General features: G+C 42.1%; 1 protein-coding gene across 35 annotated transcripts in view; it reads right to left on the bottom strand.

Annotated features, from left to right (window-relative positions):
• Sgip1 (SH3GL interacting endocytic adaptor 1) overlaps nucleotides 1-22,142 on the bottom strand; it is a 208,462-nt gene that overhangs the window by 7,558 nt on the left and 178,762 nt on the right. For 31 of the 35 annotated variants that reach the window (XM_063287659.1, XM_063287674.1, XM_063287665.1 and 28 more), the window contains 6 exons: nucleotides 14,033-14,144; nucleotides 7,396-7,551; nucleotides 4,845-4,977; nucleotides 3,117-3,319; nucleotides 1,839-1,903; nucleotides 1,180-1,344 (listed from right to left, as the gene is read on the bottom strand). In XM_063287659.1, the coding sequence (XP_063143729.1) occupies nucleotides 1,180-1,344; nucleotides 1,839-1,903; nucleotides 3,117-3,319; nucleotides 4,845-4,977; nucleotides 7,396-7,551; nucleotides 14,033-14,144 (834 nt within the window). Of the gene's footprint in view, nucleotides 1-1,179; nucleotides 1,345-1,838; nucleotides 1,904-3,116; nucleotides 3,320-4,844; nucleotides 4,978-7,395; nucleotides 7,552-13,527; nucleotides 13,711-14,032; nucleotides 14,145-22,142 lie in introns of those variants that run through there. The other 4 variants (XM_063287678.1, XM_063287680.1, XM_063287676.1 and 1 more) reach the window with 1 other exon arrangement.

The raw sequence follows: 22,142 nt of genomic DNA, 5'->3' as shown, positions 1-22,142 counted from the left end.
ATTTTGGACTTAGTTCATTTGAGAGTGAAAGAGATATAATCAATAATTAATTACATCAGAGCAGTAGTCATAGAAACCGGCACCCAGGGGAGGAAGAAGGAGGGGAGAACATGCTTGCTTTGCACGTGTAAGGCTCAAGGTTTATCTGTGCAAGCCATTGACAAGAGCAGTCACTTTATTACTGGGGAGGTCCTGCCCTCCATAAAAGCTCTATTGTTTGTGCCATACCTAGTTACTGGGCAAACAGTTCATATCTTCTGTAGATATCTGTCTGTCTGTTTATCTATCTATCTATCTATCTATCTATCTATCTATCTATCTATCTATCATCCGTCCATCCGTCTGCCCATCTGTCCGTCTGTCTGTCTAGAGAGAATGTCTACCTCAGCATGTACATAACAACTTGTGGGAGTTGGATTTCTTCTCCATTATCTTGACTCCCAAGGAGTCAAACTCAGGCAGGTTATCAGGCTTGGTGACAAGCACCTTTATTCATTAATTCATTTCACCAGCTCAAAACTACACATATTCTTTTTAAAAAAATTATTATAGTACATGTTTACATGATGTGTGTGTGAGAATGTATGAGGCAGCACATGTGTGGAGGTTAGAGGACAACTGTTTCAGGTTCTCTCCTTACACATTGGGACCTAACCTATGTTGCCAGGCTCACATGGCACATGCCTTTAACTTGCTGGGCCATCTCCCAGACACATTAAACACATTGCTTTTAAAGAATTAAAAAAAAGAAAAGATCTTCCCAGGCCTTAGCTTAGCCTGAGAAGGTTAAGTTGGTGGAAAAAAACCTTCCTAGGAATCTAAAGCTCCTATGCCTTAGGCATGACACAGATTTTTATGCTTTTTGCCCTGTTTCAAAAATATATTTTCACGTCAAGGTCTAGTCTGTCAATCTTGTTTGGTTATACGGTGGCAGGACGTATCCCACTGACTTCAATATGCAGATCAACCAGATGGGCACAATGACTCAGTCCAACACAAGAAACAGACCTGGCACAAGCAACCAGAGCCTTCACACTGGCATGACCAGTTCACCCGTACGCGATTCAGTGGTCAGTTTGCTTTCTAATGGGCTGTGGGGATAGAAGCTGTGAGGAGGCTGAATATTAGGAGAGAGGTCACAGCCAGGTCCTGTTCGAGGAGGGTTAGCTATCCACTTACCTGCAGCAAACCTCTTCTTAATGAGTGAAAACCGGTAGCCTGCTCCAACGAGCTCAATGTCACAGCCAGAAAGAGTGCTTCCTTCACTCGTGAACTGAACAACCAATGGGGAAGGTTTGCTGGGGCCTTCGGATAATTGAAATCTCGCCAGTAAAGAACCTACGCCTTTAAAAGAAGAGCATTACTGCAAGACAGCAGCCGGCAGCATTCTGCACTTAACTTTGAAACTGCGCTTAGGTGAGCTGGGCAAAACTGGGCGGCCTAGGAAGCAGCGTGGTCTTCCTTTGCAAAATGATGGCGAGTAAAGCATCCTTAAGCACTGTGAGCAACTGGTGGGAGTACGTCAGCAGAATGGTCCTTTGAAATTTGCAGCATGCTGCAAGGATAGCTAAATCCTTTCCAGCCCGTGATTAACATTAGGGGGAAAAAGAAAAGACATGTATGTGGGACATGACACAGGACAGACACATGTTGTCGTCTTTGGGAGTTGAGGACTTGGCGGGAAAGGAGAGAGGAAGGTGCCACTTGCTTTGATAGATGTTAGTGAGTAAAGAAAGTATAAGGAAACATTCTGCTTCCTTCTAGGGCTACCCGGTTTTGGGTTCACAGTTGGCCAATACCTGTGAGTTACATCAGATTTAAGCCTGTGATTACATTACCTCCATTTTCTGACTTCTGGGAGATGTCAGGAATCTTCCATAGTATTCTCTGTTGTTCAGCATTCCTAAAGATAAAAGAAAGGGCTTTTTCATACACAAAGAATTTGTTCAACAGGTGCCACATTTCCAGAGAGTGCTAAATTAAAATGGGCTCAAAACATTTAGCACTGCCTAACTTTACTTGTAACCCTACATGCATAAACATTCTTCCTTTTCCTTATTCTATGGAGCCAGAGCAATGCCAGAAAAATAGAGGTTAATACAGTCCTTAGAATCTACCCAGAAAATAGATGAGAAGCATTTGCTAATTGTGAGGTTCAGGTAACTTGCACTGACAGTTCTGGCTAGTGCTGGCTCACATTTGCCTTGTTTTATTTTCTAAAACATTTATTTATGAATGTGTATGAATGCTGTGTTTGCATGTATGCCTGCACGACAGAAGAGGGCATCAGATCCCATTACAGATGCTTGTGACCCATTATGTGGTTGTTGGGATTGAACTCAGAACCTCTGAAGGGCAGTCAGTGCTCTTAACCTCTGAGCCATCTCTCCAGGTCCCGCATTAGTTTTAAAGAGCTATTCTACATTGGTGCTGGTACTTGTGGAAAAAAAAGTGAAGCTCTCTTCATCCCCCATTCCAGAGTCTAGCATTCAGCATTTTCTAGTCCTATCTGATTCCCACCAGCTGCTAGCCTTTCTACGGTTTGGCGGTTCAGTGGAACACTGCATTCCCCAGACACCCCTGCGGTTAAGGTCCTAGCTGCAAGGGATGCTGAAGCTTGGGAGGTTGAAGAGGTGAACCTGTGTGCTATTTCCCTAACCAGCAACTGGAATGGAAAGAGTCTTCAAACACAGGGTCCAGCCTGGGCTCCTGGGTGTGTGTGTGTTGAGAAGGAGTTAGGCCAGTAGTGTTTTCTGATCATGGGAATCAAACTGTTAGGAGCCAAACCAACTTGATTTTCCTAGCAGCCAACTCCTCTCCTTCCCTAGGCCCTGTGCAGGACATTCTACAGTGCACCGGGAACACTCACTTTCAGCTGAGATCCAGAGGAAAGCCTCTGTTTAGTGCTTGCACAGAAAGCTAAACATCAGATTTCCCTGATTAAAGCCTTTTTCTGCTCTACTGATCTGTGGTAGTTTTTTGTTTCTACCCAAGTCCTCGCACTGGCTTCTGAGATCTCCTCACACAGTAAAGCCTGGAGCTAGAAAGTGTACAGTCCCTTCAGCGGGCTTCTTTTGGAGAACAGAGCAGGGGGAGGGGGATGTGACGCTTTTTACCAGACTGCTGGAGGAAGCACAGCCTGAAGCTTGGTCACTCCTCCGTCTATGGGGACCAGGAACTGCACGTTGTTAAGGGCCACCGCGGTGGTCATGGCATCCGTGTTGTACTTATAGTCTATGCGCAGGTCAGTGCTCCCAGGTTCACACCGCCAGTTCACCGCCAAGTTCAGAGGTGTGGACTGAATGCCCTGGGCAGACACCTTGCCAAAGGACAGGAGAGAGAACATGTAAGTCTCAACTGTTAATCTAGCACCAGAGACTGCGCTTGGCTCACACTGGACTGGGCTTACAAATCCAAATGTCACACTAATGTTCCTGGTATTCAGAAACGGGATCCCAGGGAAAAGGGAGTGCAGGTGACAGGCGGGATACAGGTGGGAGTGTTGGGTCCTTGAGGTAACTGTGACGATTAGATGTATAATGCCATCTGTGGAAATCCCTACAACAGTTAGAGTCCACAAGTGCATTTTCTGTACTTAGGAAGGTGGGCCAGCATGTTGGTTAGAAGCTGCAGCCACAAGACTGGACAGTCTTGGGTGTGAATTCTGGTCTGCCGCTCAGCAACCTGGCTGATCTTGGACGCGTCACTAAATTGGCTCAGCCTCGATTATTTTCTCATCTGCCAAATGGGAATTATAAAAACAACATAGCTCGTAGGCTGTCAGGAAGACCCAAGGAGGAACAGCACCATGTCTAGCATACAGCAAGGAAGCGAGTCCTTCACACTTGTTAACTGTCAACATGCACGTCATGTTTGCCCTTCATGACAAACCAGGGAGGCAGAGCATGCTGGGCATTGCCACCATTCTTTTTAGATCTGTTTCCTTGAGATTCCATGAGATCAGAAGACCTGAACCCAGGTCCTCTGTCTGGAAAGACTACAGTCTATGCAGTCTAGTTAGAGCCGACAGTGAGGGAGTCAGAACGAGAGAAGGCCAGGTTTGAATAATGAAAGATTGCCTTAGGACAGTGAAATCAGTTTGAATTCCTGGTGTGAAGTGCAGAATTCACCTCTCCCCACTCCCTCAGCACACAACAGTCCTTTGGCGAGGGGTTCCTCCATCTTTGCATTATTTCTCAGCATACGTTTCATTAGAACTAATACATGATTAGAACTATTATCCTAGGAAAAAAATCTAGGTTAGATATCCTTGATCATTTAAAATTACAAGTATTAGAATGCTTGTGCTCTAACCATGATTATGCTGAGCTAACTTATCAATATCTATAACATTTTAAAAATAGATTTATTATGTGTGTGTGTGTGCGTGCATGCACACATGTGTGAGTTTATGTGCACCACATGCTTGTAGGCATCAGCAGAGACCAGAAGATGGTCTTGGATCCTCAGGAACTGGGGTTATGGACCACTAGGAAGTTGGAACAGAAGCCCTGTCCTTTGCAAGAGCAATAAGCGCTTTCCTTAGCTTAGCTTAACCTCTGAACTATTATAGGTGATAACCTATAATCATAAGTGTGTACTTTCAAATTAATTTTTGGGTCATGTTTCTATAATAGGCAAAACAAAACACCTCACTTTGTACGTCTGGCTATAATTAATATTCTCCTCACCAGTCCCTGCATAGTTCTTTAAGGCTTCAGGTTTTTAGAACCACAGCATTTGAATAATAGTAAAAGAAATGACACTTTATGCAATATTAGGTATTTTAGAATGTAAGTTTGTCATGTGAAACACTCTAACCCTGACCATACATATAGGCTTACCTGATATTTAAGCATGTCCACATTATAGTATGTAGCCTGGGGTTTTTGTTCCGAGACTTTCTTTAGGTGAGTCATCAGATTTGGCATGTTTACCCAGAATTCCTTGGTATTGGCATCATTTTGCGTATTATCACTGTAAGATGGGAAGAAAATCAACCATTGAGCAGCATCTCATCGGCACCTTCACCTTCACAAGAAGCATCTCAGCAGAGCATCTCCAGTTTCTGCATCCAACGTTGACAGTATGCACAGGACAGCATCTCCAGTGTGGTTCTGGCACGGCGCAGTTTGGCGTGGTGTCCCATAAGCCACCTGGTTCTCACAGGGAGGCACCACTGTGCCTCAAGCACTCCTGTGAGGCCCTGTCTATTGACTCAGCAGACTGACAACCAGCTAGTTCCTCATCCATACTTAACAGCTCTGCCTACATTATCTTACATTTTTAAAAGAAGATTTATTTATTTATATGAATACACTGTCACTTTCTTTAGACACACCAGAAGAAGGCATCAGATTCCATTACAGATGGTTGGGAGCCACCATGTGGTTGCTGGGATTTGAACTCAGGGCCTCTAGGAAGAGCAGTCAGTGCTCTTAACCACTGAGCCATCTCTCCAGCCCATCTTATTTCTACCTAAACTTATCATTCAGTGCAATCAAGGGAGAGCAAATTTATTTTCCTTTGGACTGGCTTAGCTAGTGGTTTTCAGAAACTAACCAGTTAAAAGTAGTGCACACTTGGAATCCTGGCATTGAGTAGACTGAGGCAAGAGGATCTCAAGTTAGAGGCCAGCCTGGTGTACTCAGTAAGTCCTTACCTTAAATGAAAAAAGTGAAGATTTGGCCTAACCAAGAAGGATATAGTTAACATCACTAAGATCATCCTCTGCCAGCATGCTTGATTTCATCCAAGTTCATATAAACTGGTTGTTCTGAACCTACCGAATGCTGTGACCTTTAATACAGTTTCTCATGTTGTTGTGATCCCCAATCATAAAATTATTTTTATTGTTACTTCATAACTGTAACTTGGCTACTGTTAGGAATCATAATGTAAATATCTGTGTTTTCTGATGGTCTTAGGGGACCCCTGTGAGAGGGTTGTTTGACACCCAAAGGGTGGAGAACCCACAGGTTGTGAACTAGTCTAATTTACAAAAGCTCGCTTCATAAACAAGATGGTCTTGGAGTTTAATGGCGGTAATCACAGTAGTAGGAAAGCAGAGTGCAGTCTTGGGCCTCTAAAAAGCTTAGTACCCCTGGCAGCTGGGGCTCAGCGGCCTGTTCAACCACCGTTTGCCTGGTCTATCCTGCAGCTGCTTCTTCACCCAGGATGAAGGATGGCAGCCGGGTCCCATGCCCTCTAGATTGGATCATGGGGACAGGATGGTGAATGAACAAACCAGCGGACAGGTGACTTTTAATGGAAAGAATGGGGATTATCCAGGAGAATGGCAGGGGGACATAATTACTTTGGGATAGTCATTGGGGCTGGAGAGGGCAGGAGATGATCAGGGGAGGCGGAGGAGCTGAGAGGAAGTGGGGCCATAGGAAGGTAGTATTAGAAGATGGGCGAATAAGCACCCCAAGCCCTGGTGTGAGACCTGACTCCATTTGTCTTTGATACGTAGGGACTAATGAGGAGAACGGGTACGTGGATTTGGGTAGATGCTCAGAGGCAATGGGGACAAGCTGAGGTTCTGGGCGATGGGCCACATGAAGCCACTCATCAGCTATGAGCAAACAGCAAAAAGCAATGAGCTCATAAAGTTCACTGGCTGTGAAAATGAACTGGGTCAGACCAGAGTCAAGGAAGGAAGCCAGTGTGATCGCTATAGCTCAGGGACGTGATGTTGGCACTAGTCCAAGGAATGAGGCTGTAAAGGCAGAGTGCAGGCACTTTGGAGAGAGACTTTACTAGAGTAGCCACACTTAATGATGGGCAGGAAGCTGTCAAGAGTGACGGTTGTCACACCCACCACAAACCAGCACATGTGCAGAAGCCCATAATGAAGGCAGCGATTCAGGCTTGAAATGAAAAAGTGTGCATTTACAGGAACAAGTCCACACGGCCTTCCCTGGTGTGACGCATGCCAACAGACGACCACCGTAGTAAAGTTGTGTGTTTCACAGGAAAGGTTTCCAAACTCGCACGGAAGAAGATCCCACAGTTCCAATACTATTGTCACCTAAAAAGGTGTTTGTACAAGAAGTTTTCCAGTTACTGGGTCTCTCACCTACTACCCTTATCAACTGTTAGTTAGTAAAGAGGTGTGTATAGATTGTCAGCAATATGAAGCTTTTAAAAATGCCTCTTTACCCTGTTTGAAGTCGGCCACTAAAACACAAATGCATATACAGCTATACATTCGCACAGCATCACACAGAAAACTTGACAGCTAGCACGTACCAGGGTGTCTAGGTGTCAATCTATCTGCATGTCTGTACTATAGAGAAGCAACCACAGTGTTCACACAGGGAGCACACCTTATCTACTCACAGGGTGCCAAGACAATCGTCTCTTTAAGACTGTACACAGAATCATATTTACCAGCAGAGAAGTTGGGGGTTCGGCAGGACGTGCTCTAACCGGCTGGAATTTATCACCCGAAAAGTCAGAGCGGCTGGGGATGGGTTGTTGGCAAAGTGTCTGGTGATACCGGCAGGGAAGGACAACACCATTTCTCCTGTGATCTTAACAATGCATCTGAAACACCAAACACATGGGAGGGAGGAGCAGAAACAGGGTCAGGATGCTGGGATGCAAGGTGTGGTGCAGACGGAAATGGTTTGATTGACAACCTAAAACACCCCCAGAGTTAAAGACAAAGTTACAACTATGCTTTGCCAAGTCGTTTCCAGCTTGCCTGAGAACTCGAGTGCTGGGTTGTTTTTTTTTTTTTTAAAAGAGCCTTAGTTGTTAGAAAACATATAGTTTGTTTCTAAAAGTGGTGGCTACTTCAAGAACTGGACGTTTGAACTTATCTTTAGGGGATTTGACAATCTGTTTTGAGGAGTAACATATACCCCTCTGCTAAAATGTCATAAGCAAAGAGGAAAACATGGCCTAAAGTCGTATTTATCGTGTGTAGGAGCAGGCACACACACCTGTGGCAGTCAGAGGACAACTTGGGGGAGTGTATTTTCTCCTTCCACCACGAGGGTTCTAGGGATGGACTCAGATCGTCAACCTCGTGGGTAAGAGCTTTTGTCAGTTAAGCCATCAGTCGCCCAAAAGAGGCTGGTTATTTTTGTTAAATGTTCAGGTTGTGGAGGACCAGCCCAAAATTGTCAGTCAGCCTCACAATGGAGTCTTTCGGTGTTGTGATTTTTGTGTATGTGGAGATGTTACATTACATGTTATCACGGCTCACTGGGAAATACTTTAGCTCATTAGGTAGTGTGATCAGAGTCCTTTAGGCATGCCGGGGTAAAGACCTACTCTATTAGTTCTTCATTCCTTAGCTTGCCTAGTTTGTCACAGTTAAAGTTAGTCACAGAAATTAAAGCACAGGTAGATGAAATTATGGAAGGAACCATTTTTAAAGGATTCATGGAGGTATAAGGATGATACGACTTATTGTGTAGAATTTCATGCGTTTCTATGTTATAAAATCAACACACGCCCAAACCCCAGGTTTCCATTGTCCCCAACACTTCTTCCTGCCTGTCTGTAATCCCTCTGTCCGGCTTTACACTCCCCAACCTCAGGAACTTTCTATGTGTTTTTACCACTCAGTATCGCTCTGCACTCTCTAGAATGTCATCTAACAGACATGTGCTTGGGGGTGGGATCAGACTTGTTCCCTAGAGGACTTCGCTTCATAGCTGTCCACGCAGTTCTGTGCATCAGTAATTAATTTTTTCTCTTGGTGAGTGGATATATCATATTTTTAAAAAGGATAAATCCACTCACCCATTGAAGAATATTAGAGTTCATTCCAGCTTTCATCTGTCACACAGGTGTGGTCAAAGTATATGGAGGTCTTTGTGTGGGCGTGGCTCTAGTTTTTCTTGCTATGTATGAGGGATCAGGGGGGCTTGTGTTGGGTGTAACTTTACCTTTTAATGTAACAGCCCAACTGCCTTTGTTTCTTTCTTTGCCCTGCCTCCTCTCTCTGTCTTCTTTCTTTCTCTCCTTCCTTCCCTCTCTCTTTCCCTTCTTTTCTCCCCAAGTGTTTTTCTAAAATGGAAAATGAAGCTGTGTGTGAATCTCAGAATTCCCACATACTAACCAGCATTGTGTATCTTCCTTTCAAGTACTTGGTGAGTAGTGAGGTCTCATTGTAACTTAACTTTAAAGAAAGGCTAAGAATCTTGAGATTATTTTAAAGATTTAATTATCAGTTACTATTAATGCATGTGTGAGTGTGTGTGAGCGTGAACCCTCAAGCTGTGAAGCATCTATGGAGGTCAGAGGTCAACTTGCAGGAGTTGGCTCTGCCCTTTCACCATACAGTTTTCTGGGGGATGTTCAGGTTTAGCAAAGGTGTCTTTCCTGCTGTGCCATCTTGCTGGTCCCCTCAGATCCTTTTCATGTGCTAATGTGTCCTTAGCTCATTAAAGATGGTCTTCCCAGATTGCCTGCCAAGTCTTCAAGTCAGTTTTTTTTCTCTTACTGAATTCTAAGTTATTTTCTTTCAGATACTCCAGGAGGGTGTCCTTCATCTGGTGTCAGCTTTGAAGGCTTTGCTCAGGTCTGGGGATCTGGTTTCCTTTTACCTGAAAACACTTGGAAGAGCAAACGAGGTTTTAACTTACATGTCCTTCTTAAGAATGGAAATAATTCAGGAATTCTTTTATGTTTTATCTCAGAAGTCTTTGCTAAACCTAAGATCAAAAGAGTATCCCCTGTACTTTCCTCTAATTTCTATCATTTACTTTGCCATTTATCTTTATAAAACATTTAGTAAATATTTTTATGTGTGAGACATAGCTCGGCTGGTTTCTGTTCTTCCTTTATTTCCTTCTTTTTTCCTTCTTTCCCCTTCTCCCTGCACACCCACTCTTCCATTTGTTGGGGAAAGTCTATCCTTTCTCTCCCAAAGTACCCTGGAAATTGTGTTTAGAGTTGTTATCTAGCTAGGATCCTGTTTCTGGGTCCTTTGTCCTGTCCCGTGGAGACAGTTTTCATTGTCTTCTTTACTACAGCTTGATGATAGTCTTGAAATCACATTGTATTTGTCTCCAACTTTGTTCTTTAAAAAATATATTTTTAACATTTATTTTATTTTCTTATGTGTATGAGTATTTTGCCTGCACGTATTGAAAGATAGTTTTAAATTGGCTCAAAACTCAGCAACAGGATCTGACTCAGGAAGACAGATTGTTAAAAATGCAGGAGAACTGGTTCAGAGACACTGACCCTCCCGCTTATCACCGAACTGAGTAAAAGAGTAACGGGTTTTGTTCTGCCCCTGTGATGTTTGTTCAAGCCCCCATTGTGCCCTCCAGCCCTTGTGTCCTGCAGAGAGTATTCCCGGGAAACCAGCGACCATGTGTTTCATATGCAGATGCCTCATCAACTCTGACAAACATTTACCCTAAAGGACAATCAAAATCTGTTCTCAGGAGAATGCTTGACCTTTCCCCTCATTTAAACCCTAGAGTCTTAAGAACAATCCTGTGACTTTGAGAGTTTCCCCTTGTGACATTTTTGGTATTTCCTTTTGACAAGCCCTCATCTCCTAGAGCTTGTGACGTCTTCCTTTAAAAAGCCATTCTCCCAGACACTCGGGGTTGACGCCTCTGTCTCCTGCGTGGGATAACTCTCGGCCCGGAGATCTCCGTAATAAACCTCGCCTTTGTGTATTACATCCAAAATGGTCTCTCTGTGTCTGGGGTCCGAGATTTCCTGAGACTTGAGTAAAGGTCTCCCTTCGGGGATCTTTCAGTATCACTATGCATGTGTATGTGTGTGTGTGTGTGTATGTGTGTGTGTGTATGTGTGTGTGTGTATGTGTGTGTGTGTGTGTGTGTGTGTGTGTGTGTGTGTGTGTGTGTATGTGTGTGTGTGTGTGTCTGGTGCCCTCTGAGGGCAGAAGAGGTCACTGGGTCCACTAGAACTGGAGTGATGAGTGGTTTTGAGTTACTGTGTGGGTAATCTGAACATAAATTGAGTCCTCTATAAGAGCAACAAATGCTCTTAACTGCTGAGATCTCCTCAGCCCCTGGCTTTGTTCTTTTTCAAAGTTCTTTCAGGAATGGGTCCTTTGTATTTCCAACCTGAATAGAATCATAGCAGCAACTTCAGCATAAAATCAATTTACAAGCTCAATTCCAACGCATCCTCTACTACCTACTTTGGGAGAATTAGAATTAAAAACCACTGTTTTTCTTTGCCTACATCAGATAAAGCTTTGTCGTAGAGGGTGCTGAGGAGACAATATATGGATCTTGCTTTGCCTTACTATTCTCCACTCACTAAATGAATATTTAAGATTTTTGTAATCATAGATTACTAAATTCCATTTCGCGATGCACTTTTATCCCTTTAGGAAAAGATTTTTTACCTTAATGACTGTTCCATGAGCGTTTGATGTGAGCATCAATGAGCTATGTGAATCTGAATTGTGAAAATTTAAAATAATGCAGAACGGAAGAAGAAATGAATTTTGAATGAAGCCTGAAGCCATGAAGCACCTATAAAAAAATGAAGGAATTTCCAAGCCAAGTGGCATGTGACTTAAAAATCTACTCTTCCTTCCACTCCTGCCACAGGAAGCAATTAATTCTCTAGCTCGGCTACTGGATCTACAATCAGTTCTAGGGAGGAGCTGTAAGAGTCTCAAGTATGGGGAGAGCATGAGAACCATATGTTTCCCTGCAACTGCACTGCACTGTTGACGCAGAGCACACCGCTTCCTCCTGAGCGTGTTCTGTGTGCGCGTACCTGAGCTGCTCAATTAATCAACCCACTTGGGCGCATCCACTCTGAAAAATCTTTCACCTGTTACAACACTCAGTTCAAAAGATCCTTTCTGAAACCTTCCTTACCATCCTCATCTTTCAGCCTTCTCACTTAACACTTTTCTAGGTCGGACATAAGGACAGGTTTTCTTTTTTTAATTGTGTACTCAAAATATTGAGGTCTTGTCTTCCACTGAACCATATTTACACTCCTTCTTCACCAGACTCTAGATTATTTCACACGTAAGTCTTATTTTCCATCCTAGGCGTCTTCACCTATCGCCTCCTGCCTGGTACAGTGGTGAAACTTAGATGAATCTGCAGAACTTAGATGAGGGAGTCAGCTTGAGTCATTTAAGAACTACAACTTGAGCACCCCCAGCCTTGTTTTGATGCTGAAGATACAGCAATGGAGAAAGGGGTCAAAATCCACCTGTTGGAGCTTCCATTCCAGTGGACAGGGAGAGACAGACAAGGGACAACTGGGAAAAAATGTATGTGAGGTGTTAGGGGTGTGGAAGGGACAGGGGAAGGGAGGGAGGGATGGAAGAGGTGTTAGGGAGGGTGAAGGGGGAGGGGGACTGCTGTTTATTGGCTGGATGAGAAATTCTGTTTGATAAATTTGTTGAAAATTGAGTGAGGGGTCAAACTGCTCATGTACGTGGGAGAAAACTTCAGTGAAGCAGAGAGAGACTGAGTGGGAAACAGAATGAGGCATAGAGTACAAACAGCTATAGGCTAATGTGGCCTAAGTGGAGAGAAGAGGGAGGTATATAGACAAGCAAGGAGAGAATAATTCAGATTAGATCAGGGAGGGGGCAACGGGGTGTGACTGGTGGCTCTTCATCAACAGAGCACAGAGCACCCAGGACCTCAGAGATCCCTGGGAAATGTTTTCCCTGGGAACAGATGAGAGTTTGGAGCATGGAAGTGGTGTGCTATATGGAGATGGATCTCAGAGGGGCCACAGTGGAAGCTGAGAGCACTGGTTACCTCTCTAAATACATCAGTGACTGAATGACTGGAAGCCAGTGAGAAGAGGAGGAGAGGGCTTGCTGTGCGATTCCCCAGGATTTTCACTAGAGTACACATCATTCTCTCCACATTTTATTAATTCTTTAAAAATAAATATGCTTCTGTTTCTTAGTTTTTATCAGCCCCAGTGTTCAGTTCAAGGCAACAGTTAGTCATTGGTGAGGGGTTCTTCCAACTCTCATAATAGGCAGTTGGACAAACTCCTCCTTCTAACAGAGTCTACAGGGACTAACATGTATGTAGTAAGTGTTTATCAGCTTAAGCTGACAGTGTTTATGTGCCCTATGCCAGCCCCTCTCCTTTCTCCCCCATTTCCTCTCTTTCTCTCATGTCCCACCTCTCCGGATCAACCCCAGTCTTGAAGGGTTTGTATTTTTGTATTATTATAGATCTAGAATAAGACCTAGTTATTGTTGAAAAAGCCATGGCACCAAGGAAGAATACAAGGTCTTGTGACTGGGTAAGATGCCCTGGGTCTGGATTACTAATTATATTGTCTTTCTAGAATTATATTGTCATGATGGTTTGAAACGACGTTTCAGAAGCGGAAAGCAGATCCATGCTTTGCAATGGGAATTCCCGCTTAAATGTGTTGCTCCGATTGCTCACTGCTTAATAAAATTAGTAACGCCACTTGTGAGCATGTCTATTGCTTCACACTCCTCTTCTCCTAGACTGTAAGTTTTTCTTCTTTTAAAGTCCCGTTCTTGTGAGTAAAGAAAGGACTAAGAGCCATTCATCGATTGCTTAGGTTTCCTTTTGTTTATTGATGGGATTCAGGCCTAGAATTAAACTAATGATACACTTGACTTGACAGTAGTCTGGTGCAAGGGTTTGGTGTACCGGGTCGATTAATGATTCTTGTCAACAGTTTGGAGTCAGGATTCCCTTTGGTACAGAGTGTTAAGAGCCATATATCTCTCTGTGAAGAAACACACATATAACAGTGGTTCATGTCTTTAACACCAGAACATGGGAAGTAGAGGTAGACAAATCTCTTATGAGTTCAAAGGCAGTCTGATCTACGTAGCCATCTCTAGACCAGCCAGCTACATAGTGAGACTTTCTTTGAAAAAAGGATATGCAATATAATTTCATGGAATCTTTTGATTTATGGATCTGATCCATAGAACTCTTTTTCAGAAGGTAGGGTCAGCATGTTGACAGTGTCCTCCACCCCACCCTACCCCCACATGAGACACAGCAGGGCTTCAAGAAGACAATAGACCTCATCCCAGGCTTACTTGCTTGGATCTGCTCCTTTGAAGTAGGCATTGACAGTTTCTGTGAACGCTGCTGCAACCGGGAGGGTGTCCTGGGCCCCCATAGTTAGAGGACTGGGCCCCCTGGAGGAACCTGTGTGAGATGAAAGACTTCCACTTATTTACAGCTTATGTAAAAGGCACAAATACACTGAACTAAAGTTCCCTAAAGGATTGGGGGTGGGGTGACTCTCACTAAGAAAGTGATTACACAGTAGCTGTGTGTTCAACTCAGAGCACAAGTATTTAAGAGGAAATATTTGGCTGGTTTATAGACAAACATACTTGATTCAGTTACTTCACCACAGAAGAAAATCTAAGCAAATAACACAGTCACAGGGGCTTACACAAGCTCTGCATGAAGCAAGAGGAGGTATCTGCATGACAGTCTGTGCAGCAGGTGGTTAAAAGAGAGAGGCGTTAGCTTCCTGTTTCCCACGAGAGCATTCCACCAATCAAGTGCTCAGATTGAAAACCCACACTCCTGCCTTTGGAAGAGATGGTCAAGTGGTGTTACAGAGCTCAGGGCCAGGCTTCTGCATCATTTCTGCTCAGCTGCTCTCAGATTCAGCAGCTCAAGCTTCTTGCCTGAAGCATATGCCACCAGAATGTACACATGGACTTGCACAGGCAAAAGACAGCACTCATGCCATGGACCAATCTTTGTGTTCGCTGAACACCTGCTGTGTGCCAGGCGAGCCAATGCATGCCTCCCATGAGGGGTTTCACTGCCCCTTCCCCTTAGCCTGGGGGATAGGCAGGGAGAGTCACAATTTACAGAAGAGCACTGTCCAAGATAATACAGTTAACCAAGCAGTAAAACAAGAATCCCAATCTAGATTTGCTTTCCTGTAAAGCTTGTATTTTTACCGTCATGGATTTTTGCCCGTCTACCCTCCCCCAGTTTTTTCCTATTTCATTCAGTATTAGTATCGTGTACTTGGTAGTAGTCACCAATCATCAATTTAGGGGATATTTGTTAGTATCTTGTATCAGGCCCTCGGGTAGATGCTGAGGATGCTCAAGATGAGTTCAGCGCGGTCTTTGTTCCCAGGAGCGACAGTTCAGTGTGTCCTTACGGCCACCCTCATACAACAGCATCGTCCCCACCAGCATTATCATCCCCACCAGCACAGGCCTCCACCACCACCATCCTTCACATTTACTATGTGTGCCTTACGTAACCATTTAGCAGACCGTCCGTATATTACAGGCATGGCTCCCAGCCTCCAGCACTGTCAGGAGACAGTGGAAACTAGGATATGGGGTCACATGGAAAGAATTTAAGTCCTTGACTGTATGCTCTTGAAAAAGATAAGACTCTACCTCTTCCCTGAACAATTCTTTGCTCTCTGGCCACTACGAGGCAAAATGCCTCCTCCATTGCACATTTCTGACATGATACGCTGTGTCACCACAGGCCTAGAGCACAGGGACAAGGAACTGCCACCCCAAATAAGCCTTTATTTCTTTTATGTTGATCTTTTAAAACAAGTTATTTATTTTTATTTGATGTGCATTGGTATTTGCCTGCAGGAATGTAAGGTGTCAGAGTCCTTGGAACGGGTGTTACTGACAGTTGTGGATGCCACTGTGTGCTGGGAATCGAACCCGAGTCCTCTGGAAGTTCTTAATTGCTGAGTCACTGCTCCAGCTCCTAAACTGAATATTTTAAACATTTTGTCCCAATAACAGAAAACCAATTAACACAGGATCAAGGCTTAAAGAGTTTCTACAACTTGCTCAGTTTTGTCTATCTGACATACAAAAATTTTAAGGTTGGTATTAAAGTGCCTCTGAATTCAAAATTTAGGTTTTGAGGACTATCTTATTTTGTTTTCTTAGTGGGAAATTATAGGGCCATATGGGTCAAGATATCAATTTCAGTCAGTTAGGGTGTGCATGTCTTGGACTATGGAATTGCAGATTTCCTGAAAAAGAATGAAGGTCATAACATTTCCTTAGGAGCACATGCAATCACCCATCGTTGATCTGAGCAAGGTGATGTTTACACTTACTTACAAATAATAAAATAAGAATGCAAGAAATGATATTATAGCGTTGCTCGATTCATTTGCTTCCTTGGATATTTGTAGAGTGATTAATAGGTCCCTAGGTGATGCTAACAAGTAGGTCAGAGTGGAGAGGGGTCTAGGCTGTTACGATTATAGCAAGGTCACGGTGTCCATGTCATTGGTGAGGTAGTAATATAAAACTACCACCAAATACAGCCATTCAACAAATAATAAACTGTTTGTATGGGAAAACAAAGCTGAAGGGATGGTTAGGAATTCAGTGATGAAGAGTTTTATACAAATATTTTGAAAAATTTAAAAGTGAAAACAGACACTAAAATAATTCTCCTTTGAGGGTCTATATGAAAATCGCCACATATATCACAAAGCAAAGTACACATATATTTAACATTTGTAATCTGAAGTAGGAGTATCAGTTTCTTGGTATTCCTGGAACTGAGATTAGAATAGTCCCCTAGAAATCGAGAGACCCATGGGGTATTGGAGATGTATGTGTTCTACATTTGGATCATGTTCAGTATAACGTAGAGCACTCATTGCCCTTGTGTGTGCATGTAGAGACCAGAGGCTGACATCGTATGTCTTCTTCAGTCCCTTTTGTCCCATTTTCAGAGACAAGAATTTCTCACTAAAGCTGGAGCTCACTGTTCTCCACTAACCTCCCTGGGCAGCAAGTCCCTGGGATACACCTGCCTCACGTTACTATTGGAGCTACAGAGGCATACAGAGCCATGCCTGGCTTTCCCTTGATACTGAGGATTGATCTCAGGTCCACAAGTATATGTAGTCAAGCACTTTACGCACTGAACTATCTCTCCAGCCTGAGGACTTGTCTTAAAAAGAAAATAAAATTGACAAGAAATGCAGATGTTAACAGATAAAGAATATTACGGGCATTTTATTATACTTTTGTGACTAAAGTGGTATGATTTAGGTAGATGATGGTCTTTTAAAGTGAATGGACAATTTTATATGAGTCATGCTATGCATGAGTATGAATCAATGGTGTTTACTGAGGAAGGACTTGCCAGTGAGTGGTCTGGAGCTCTGTTCACAAATTGGTCTTTTACTACCAGAATTATTAGGTGTGGTGAGGGTGATGATGGCAGTACCATTGTGAAGACTAGAACAGACATTCAGCCATGACACCGGGTAGAGGCTGGGAGAACAGGGTTTGGCATCCAGCCTAGGATTGCTTCTTTTCCTGATACTTGTCTAAACTACTGGTTTTTTGGCAGGAATGATGCAATCATAACCATTTGTAGGCCTGTTGTGAGAATAAAAAGTACAGCATGTAGAGTAATGCTTGGTCTGTAATAGCATCAAATTAACTATTTTTTTTTTTTTTGGAGCTGAGGACCGAACCCAGGGCCTTGCGCTTCCTAGGTAAGCGCTCTACCACTGAGCTAAATCCCCAACCCCCAAATTAACTATTTTATGATGATTATCACAACTTAACACAATGTGGAGATAATCTGAGTAAGATGGGCTTATTGCTGGGCTCAAGAAAATTTAAAGAGTTGAAATACTGAGCTGAAACTGATGAGAAAAGTAGCAAAAATAAATATAAAATTCCTATATATTAAGATTGAAAAATTGCCAAGCAATCTGGACATGATATTGTGTATCTATAATGCCAGCATCCAGGAGGCTGATGCAGGAGGATGACAAGTTGTGGGCAGCCTGGGCTACATACTGAGACTGTCCCAAAATTCAAAACAGAATAAAAACAAACACATTGAAATAAGTAAGTCAAACATCTGTGGTTTTGAAAAAGGACACTATCTCAGTAGATGAATATGTGGAAAACAAAAAAAAAAACAACTAGGGCATATAGTTGGTTGACTTTCTGTGGTTGGTGAGCTCATGAGAAGTTACCAGGAGCACTTTAGCAGTTAGACCAAACTCTGGAACACCATGAGGCCAAAGCTGTAACTCAGATCTCTCACTTTCTGTCACCTGACTTCTCCTACTGCCCCCTACTATCTTCTACTCTTTCCATGTCCACTTCTTAGACACTATAATCATTCCTTTGGAATTGATCAATAATGCTTATGAAAGCAGAAACATATATATAAGATAAATACTTACAGAGAACACCTTTACCTTAAAGCACATACCACTTACAGTTCTAATTCCTTCATAGCTTGTACTTTGCCAAAAATAGAACATCTTTGTATTTTACTTTATTTTTTACACATTTTTTTTGGTCGTCACATCTGGCCTATTTATAATTTCCAACAGCTATTTACTACCCCTACAAGCCTTTCCCAAATGTTAGGTCATTTCTAGGTAGTAATCTAAAAATTTACTTCTATATTAATTGATCTTTTCCCTTTATATTATCTCCTGAAGATGAGAAAAAAATCATTGCTATAAAGTCATAAGACCAAATATAGACCATTTTAATTATGAAGAGTGCCAGGCGATATCACATAGATGTTGTGCTCAATGTGATTGGTCATAAGTGCATGCTTCCATGTCCTGTAAAACCTCAGAGTCTGGGTTTATTGAGATTTCTGACTGAAACCAGGATAATGTTAATGACAGTGAGAAAGTCAGAGTAATAGTCCAAGAGAATAAGAGCTCTAACATCTTAAAAACATCTGAAATTGTATTGTCCCAACTCAAGGGATCAGAATTTTTAAGGCCAGGAATCTGTAAGAAAACAGCATTGTGACCATAGGAAAGTCAGTTACCTACACTGCTCTTGGGAGGAAAGGGGACAACAGACAGTGCACACTCAGCTCTCTGTCTTACGGTATCAGGTGCTTTGTAGGTATTGAAGGCTGTCACTGTGAGAATAACTTTATAACAGAGAATGGATGCTCTGAACATAGTTTCCCTTCACTGGAGGGTTGAGTACATGTATGGATTCTGCTGTATACAAGATAGAGGTGAGGACACAAATATGTAAAAATAAGACATAAGCCAAAGAAAAACTTAACACTGAGACAATGGTTCTCAACCTGTGGGCCAAATGTGTAAACCCTCAACCCCTTTGGGGGTAAAACGACCTTTTCACAGGGTTCACATATCAGCTACTCTGCATATCATATATTTGTAAGACCTTTTACAACAGCAGCAAAATTACAATTATGAAGTAGCAATGGAAACAGTGTTATGGTTGGGGGTAGGCAAAATATGAGGAACTGTATTAAAGGGTTGCGGCATTAGGAAGGTTGAGAACCACTGCAGTAAGAGTATACAACAGTGGTCCATTAAATGCTTAGTTGACCACAAGGTGAACTGCCAAGGGAGGGGATGTGATGACAAGGTTAACAAAGGAAGTATGTGCTCTACACTCATACCCACCAGGGTATGGAGTCTTGGTTTCCACCAGAGACAGGTCTTTGATATCTCTGTGGCTCAGTTTCCTCATCTTCAAAATAGCATTAACTAAAAATGATATGCTAGTAACCTGCACTACCCCGTAGAGGCAGTATTTTTGAAGTCCTTAATGTGGTATAAACTTGAAGACCATTGTGCTGCCATGGTTTTTGTTGTGGTGAAAATTGGTAAGACTATAGAGCTACAGTTTAGTCTTTGAATTAGAACAGACTTTTAGATAGAAAGCAAAGAGAGGTTTGGGGATTCCAGTACAAAGGGAATTTGCAGATTCCTTTCATCTTCAACTGGTTTTCTTTACTGTTTTCTGTATATTTATTCATGTTTAACTTGGCATATACCAGTAGGTGCCTAGTATATTGTTTTAAATTGTTTTGTGTAGTGTTTGTATCACGATAGGCTATAAAAATTGTTTGAAAGCCTATTTTATTAAAATTAATTTTAAAAATTAAAAAATAACATTTTAATTGTTTACTTATTTAAAACTACAATCATTATATTATGGCTAGCTTGCAAGAGACTCAAGGTAGGTGCAATATTTGTTATAACAAAAACACATCTCTGTTACTCCTCGAAGGGTCAGCCAATTAGTAGCAATTCCTGGGTATCAGGGGAAAGGACAACAAATTGTCATTCCACTAAGCCTGATGTAGGTTGGAGGCAAAGTGACCATTTTTACCTTGAGAGGAGAAAGCAGGTAATGTCCTAGTGTGTGAAAGAAACAGAAATACCTAACAGGAGAAGCCAACTATACAAGATTCAAGGTTACTCACTGCAAAATGTCACATAAGGGCAGCAGCCTAAACAGACATTAATAAAAGACAGGCACATGTATGTTAGATACAAGGGAAGCATTAAAATGGTTCTGTGCATTGCTGGAGAGACATCAAGGGAATGATATCAGAATTTGTCCATTTAGGTTACTTCATGGTTTTTCCAGAGTGGAAGGGAGGCTCTAAAAGAATGACGGGGGAGACTCAGAAGACACAGAGATGGGCTTTTTGAATAACATGTAGTGGGAACTATTACTTTGGACTGAGTCTGGAGGGGTGAGGGATGAGTATCAAATGCAGACTCTGAACATGTTATGGACTATAGCTGGGAAGGGGACATATTTTGCAACCTGTACCACAGCACCCTTCTTTAGTAGAAAGCTAACTCAAATGCTGTCATAAAAGTGATAGTTTTAAAAAATCAACCATCAAAAGAAGGTTAAAAATCAAGAGTTTCTATTGAACTATTTAATGGGTTTTCTCCTCTATTTGGAAGTGGTTTGAGACAGCCACAGTGGGCCGGGAAAGCCACATCCAGGCCTCACAGAAGGAGCCACATTTGTGTTCGGATTGAGTTATGTTTTCTCCTAAAAATGGTGGTAGGCTCTACCTGTTTAAAGTTGTCCTTCCCCTATTCTTTTAAAATAAAAATATGACACTTGGTATGTTCTTTTTCTGTAATGAAGTATTATCATTTATGGAAAAAGGGATTAGAATTATATGTGTCCATGTATGGATATAGTTCACCAAATGTAACGGTTTAAAGGTTTACAAAGCTATTGTATATTCAACTTGGATTAAATTCTATGTGACATTTCCCTTAGTATCAAAAGCATACCTCTGGAAACATTTTAACAAGATGAATCTTACAATTGGTATCAAAAGAAAAGCTGGGCCGGCTCACAGAGCATTTGTCCCACTGATTTTGAATGCAAGCTCAGATGGACTCTACCAGATTCTCTCTCAGTCTCTTCAGCTGAATTACTTAGATTAGAGTCCCTTAATGTATCTGACTGAACTTTAACACATTGGAACTTGTTTCCCTTGAAGACACTTGGAAATGAGAAAAACTGTTATGTGATGCAGTAAGAATGTGACCAATCAGTTTATGCAGAAGACTGGCTCATAGATGTGGCTGTGCACCTTCCTTGGAACTTAAATCCTATAATCTTGAAAGCTGGGGCCAATAGTCTGACTGATAGACACTGTGGCATAACACTTGGGTAGTAAGACACTAACTTTCAAAAGCTTCTGGCTGACTTTCAGGGAAGCTGTTTGCTTTGCAGAAACTTAGAAATAAACTTGGAAAAATAAATGTAGCTAAAATGCTGGAGTGTTTTTTTTCCTCCCTATGTCTTGTAAAATCAAGCTATCACTGTTTTATCACATTCAAACAAAATAAAAAAGCATACAAAATCAAGATTATAAATATGTTTTAAAAACCTACATCACTGTGTTAATAATCAAGTGTTGATTCCAATCACAATTCAGATATCCGAAGCTTAGATTTGATTTCTGATGGGTACGCAGAAGACAGTGGCTTGGATATCATCTGCTGACATCGGTTAGTAAACAAATATTCGTCTCTATATTGAAGCTTAATTTGCATCTCAAAATAAACCAGTGGAGAGTGTATCATTAGATGGCTTTGTGGGGTCAAGGAAATGCTACACTGGTGTGTGTGTGTGTGTGTGTGTGTGTGTGTGTGTATACAGAAAGGTGTTTCTTCAAGAAATTTCAACAAAATATTAAAAATGTTTTCTGTATCATCATATAAAAAGTGATTTTGGGTGAAAATTTTAATTTGTGCTTTTTGATATTTTTTTAATTTTTACAAGTAAAGTGTTTAAGTCAATATAATAATCACAAGAAAGCAAACTGAGTTATTTTTAGGTTCTTAGTAATGGCACAGAGGGTGTGTTAAAAGGAGAAGGT

The sequence above is a fragment of the Rattus norvegicus genome, chromosome 5 (genome assembly GCF_036323735.1).
Source record: "Rattus norvegicus strain BN/NHsdMcwi chromosome 5, GRCr8, whole genome shotgun sequence".
Lineage (NCBI taxonomy): Eukaryota > Metazoa > Chordata > Mammalia > Rodentia > Muridae > Rattus > Rattus norvegicus.
The sequence above is the reverse complement of the archived record's forward strand: the minus strand, read 5'-3'. Positions and strand labels throughout refer to the sequence as shown.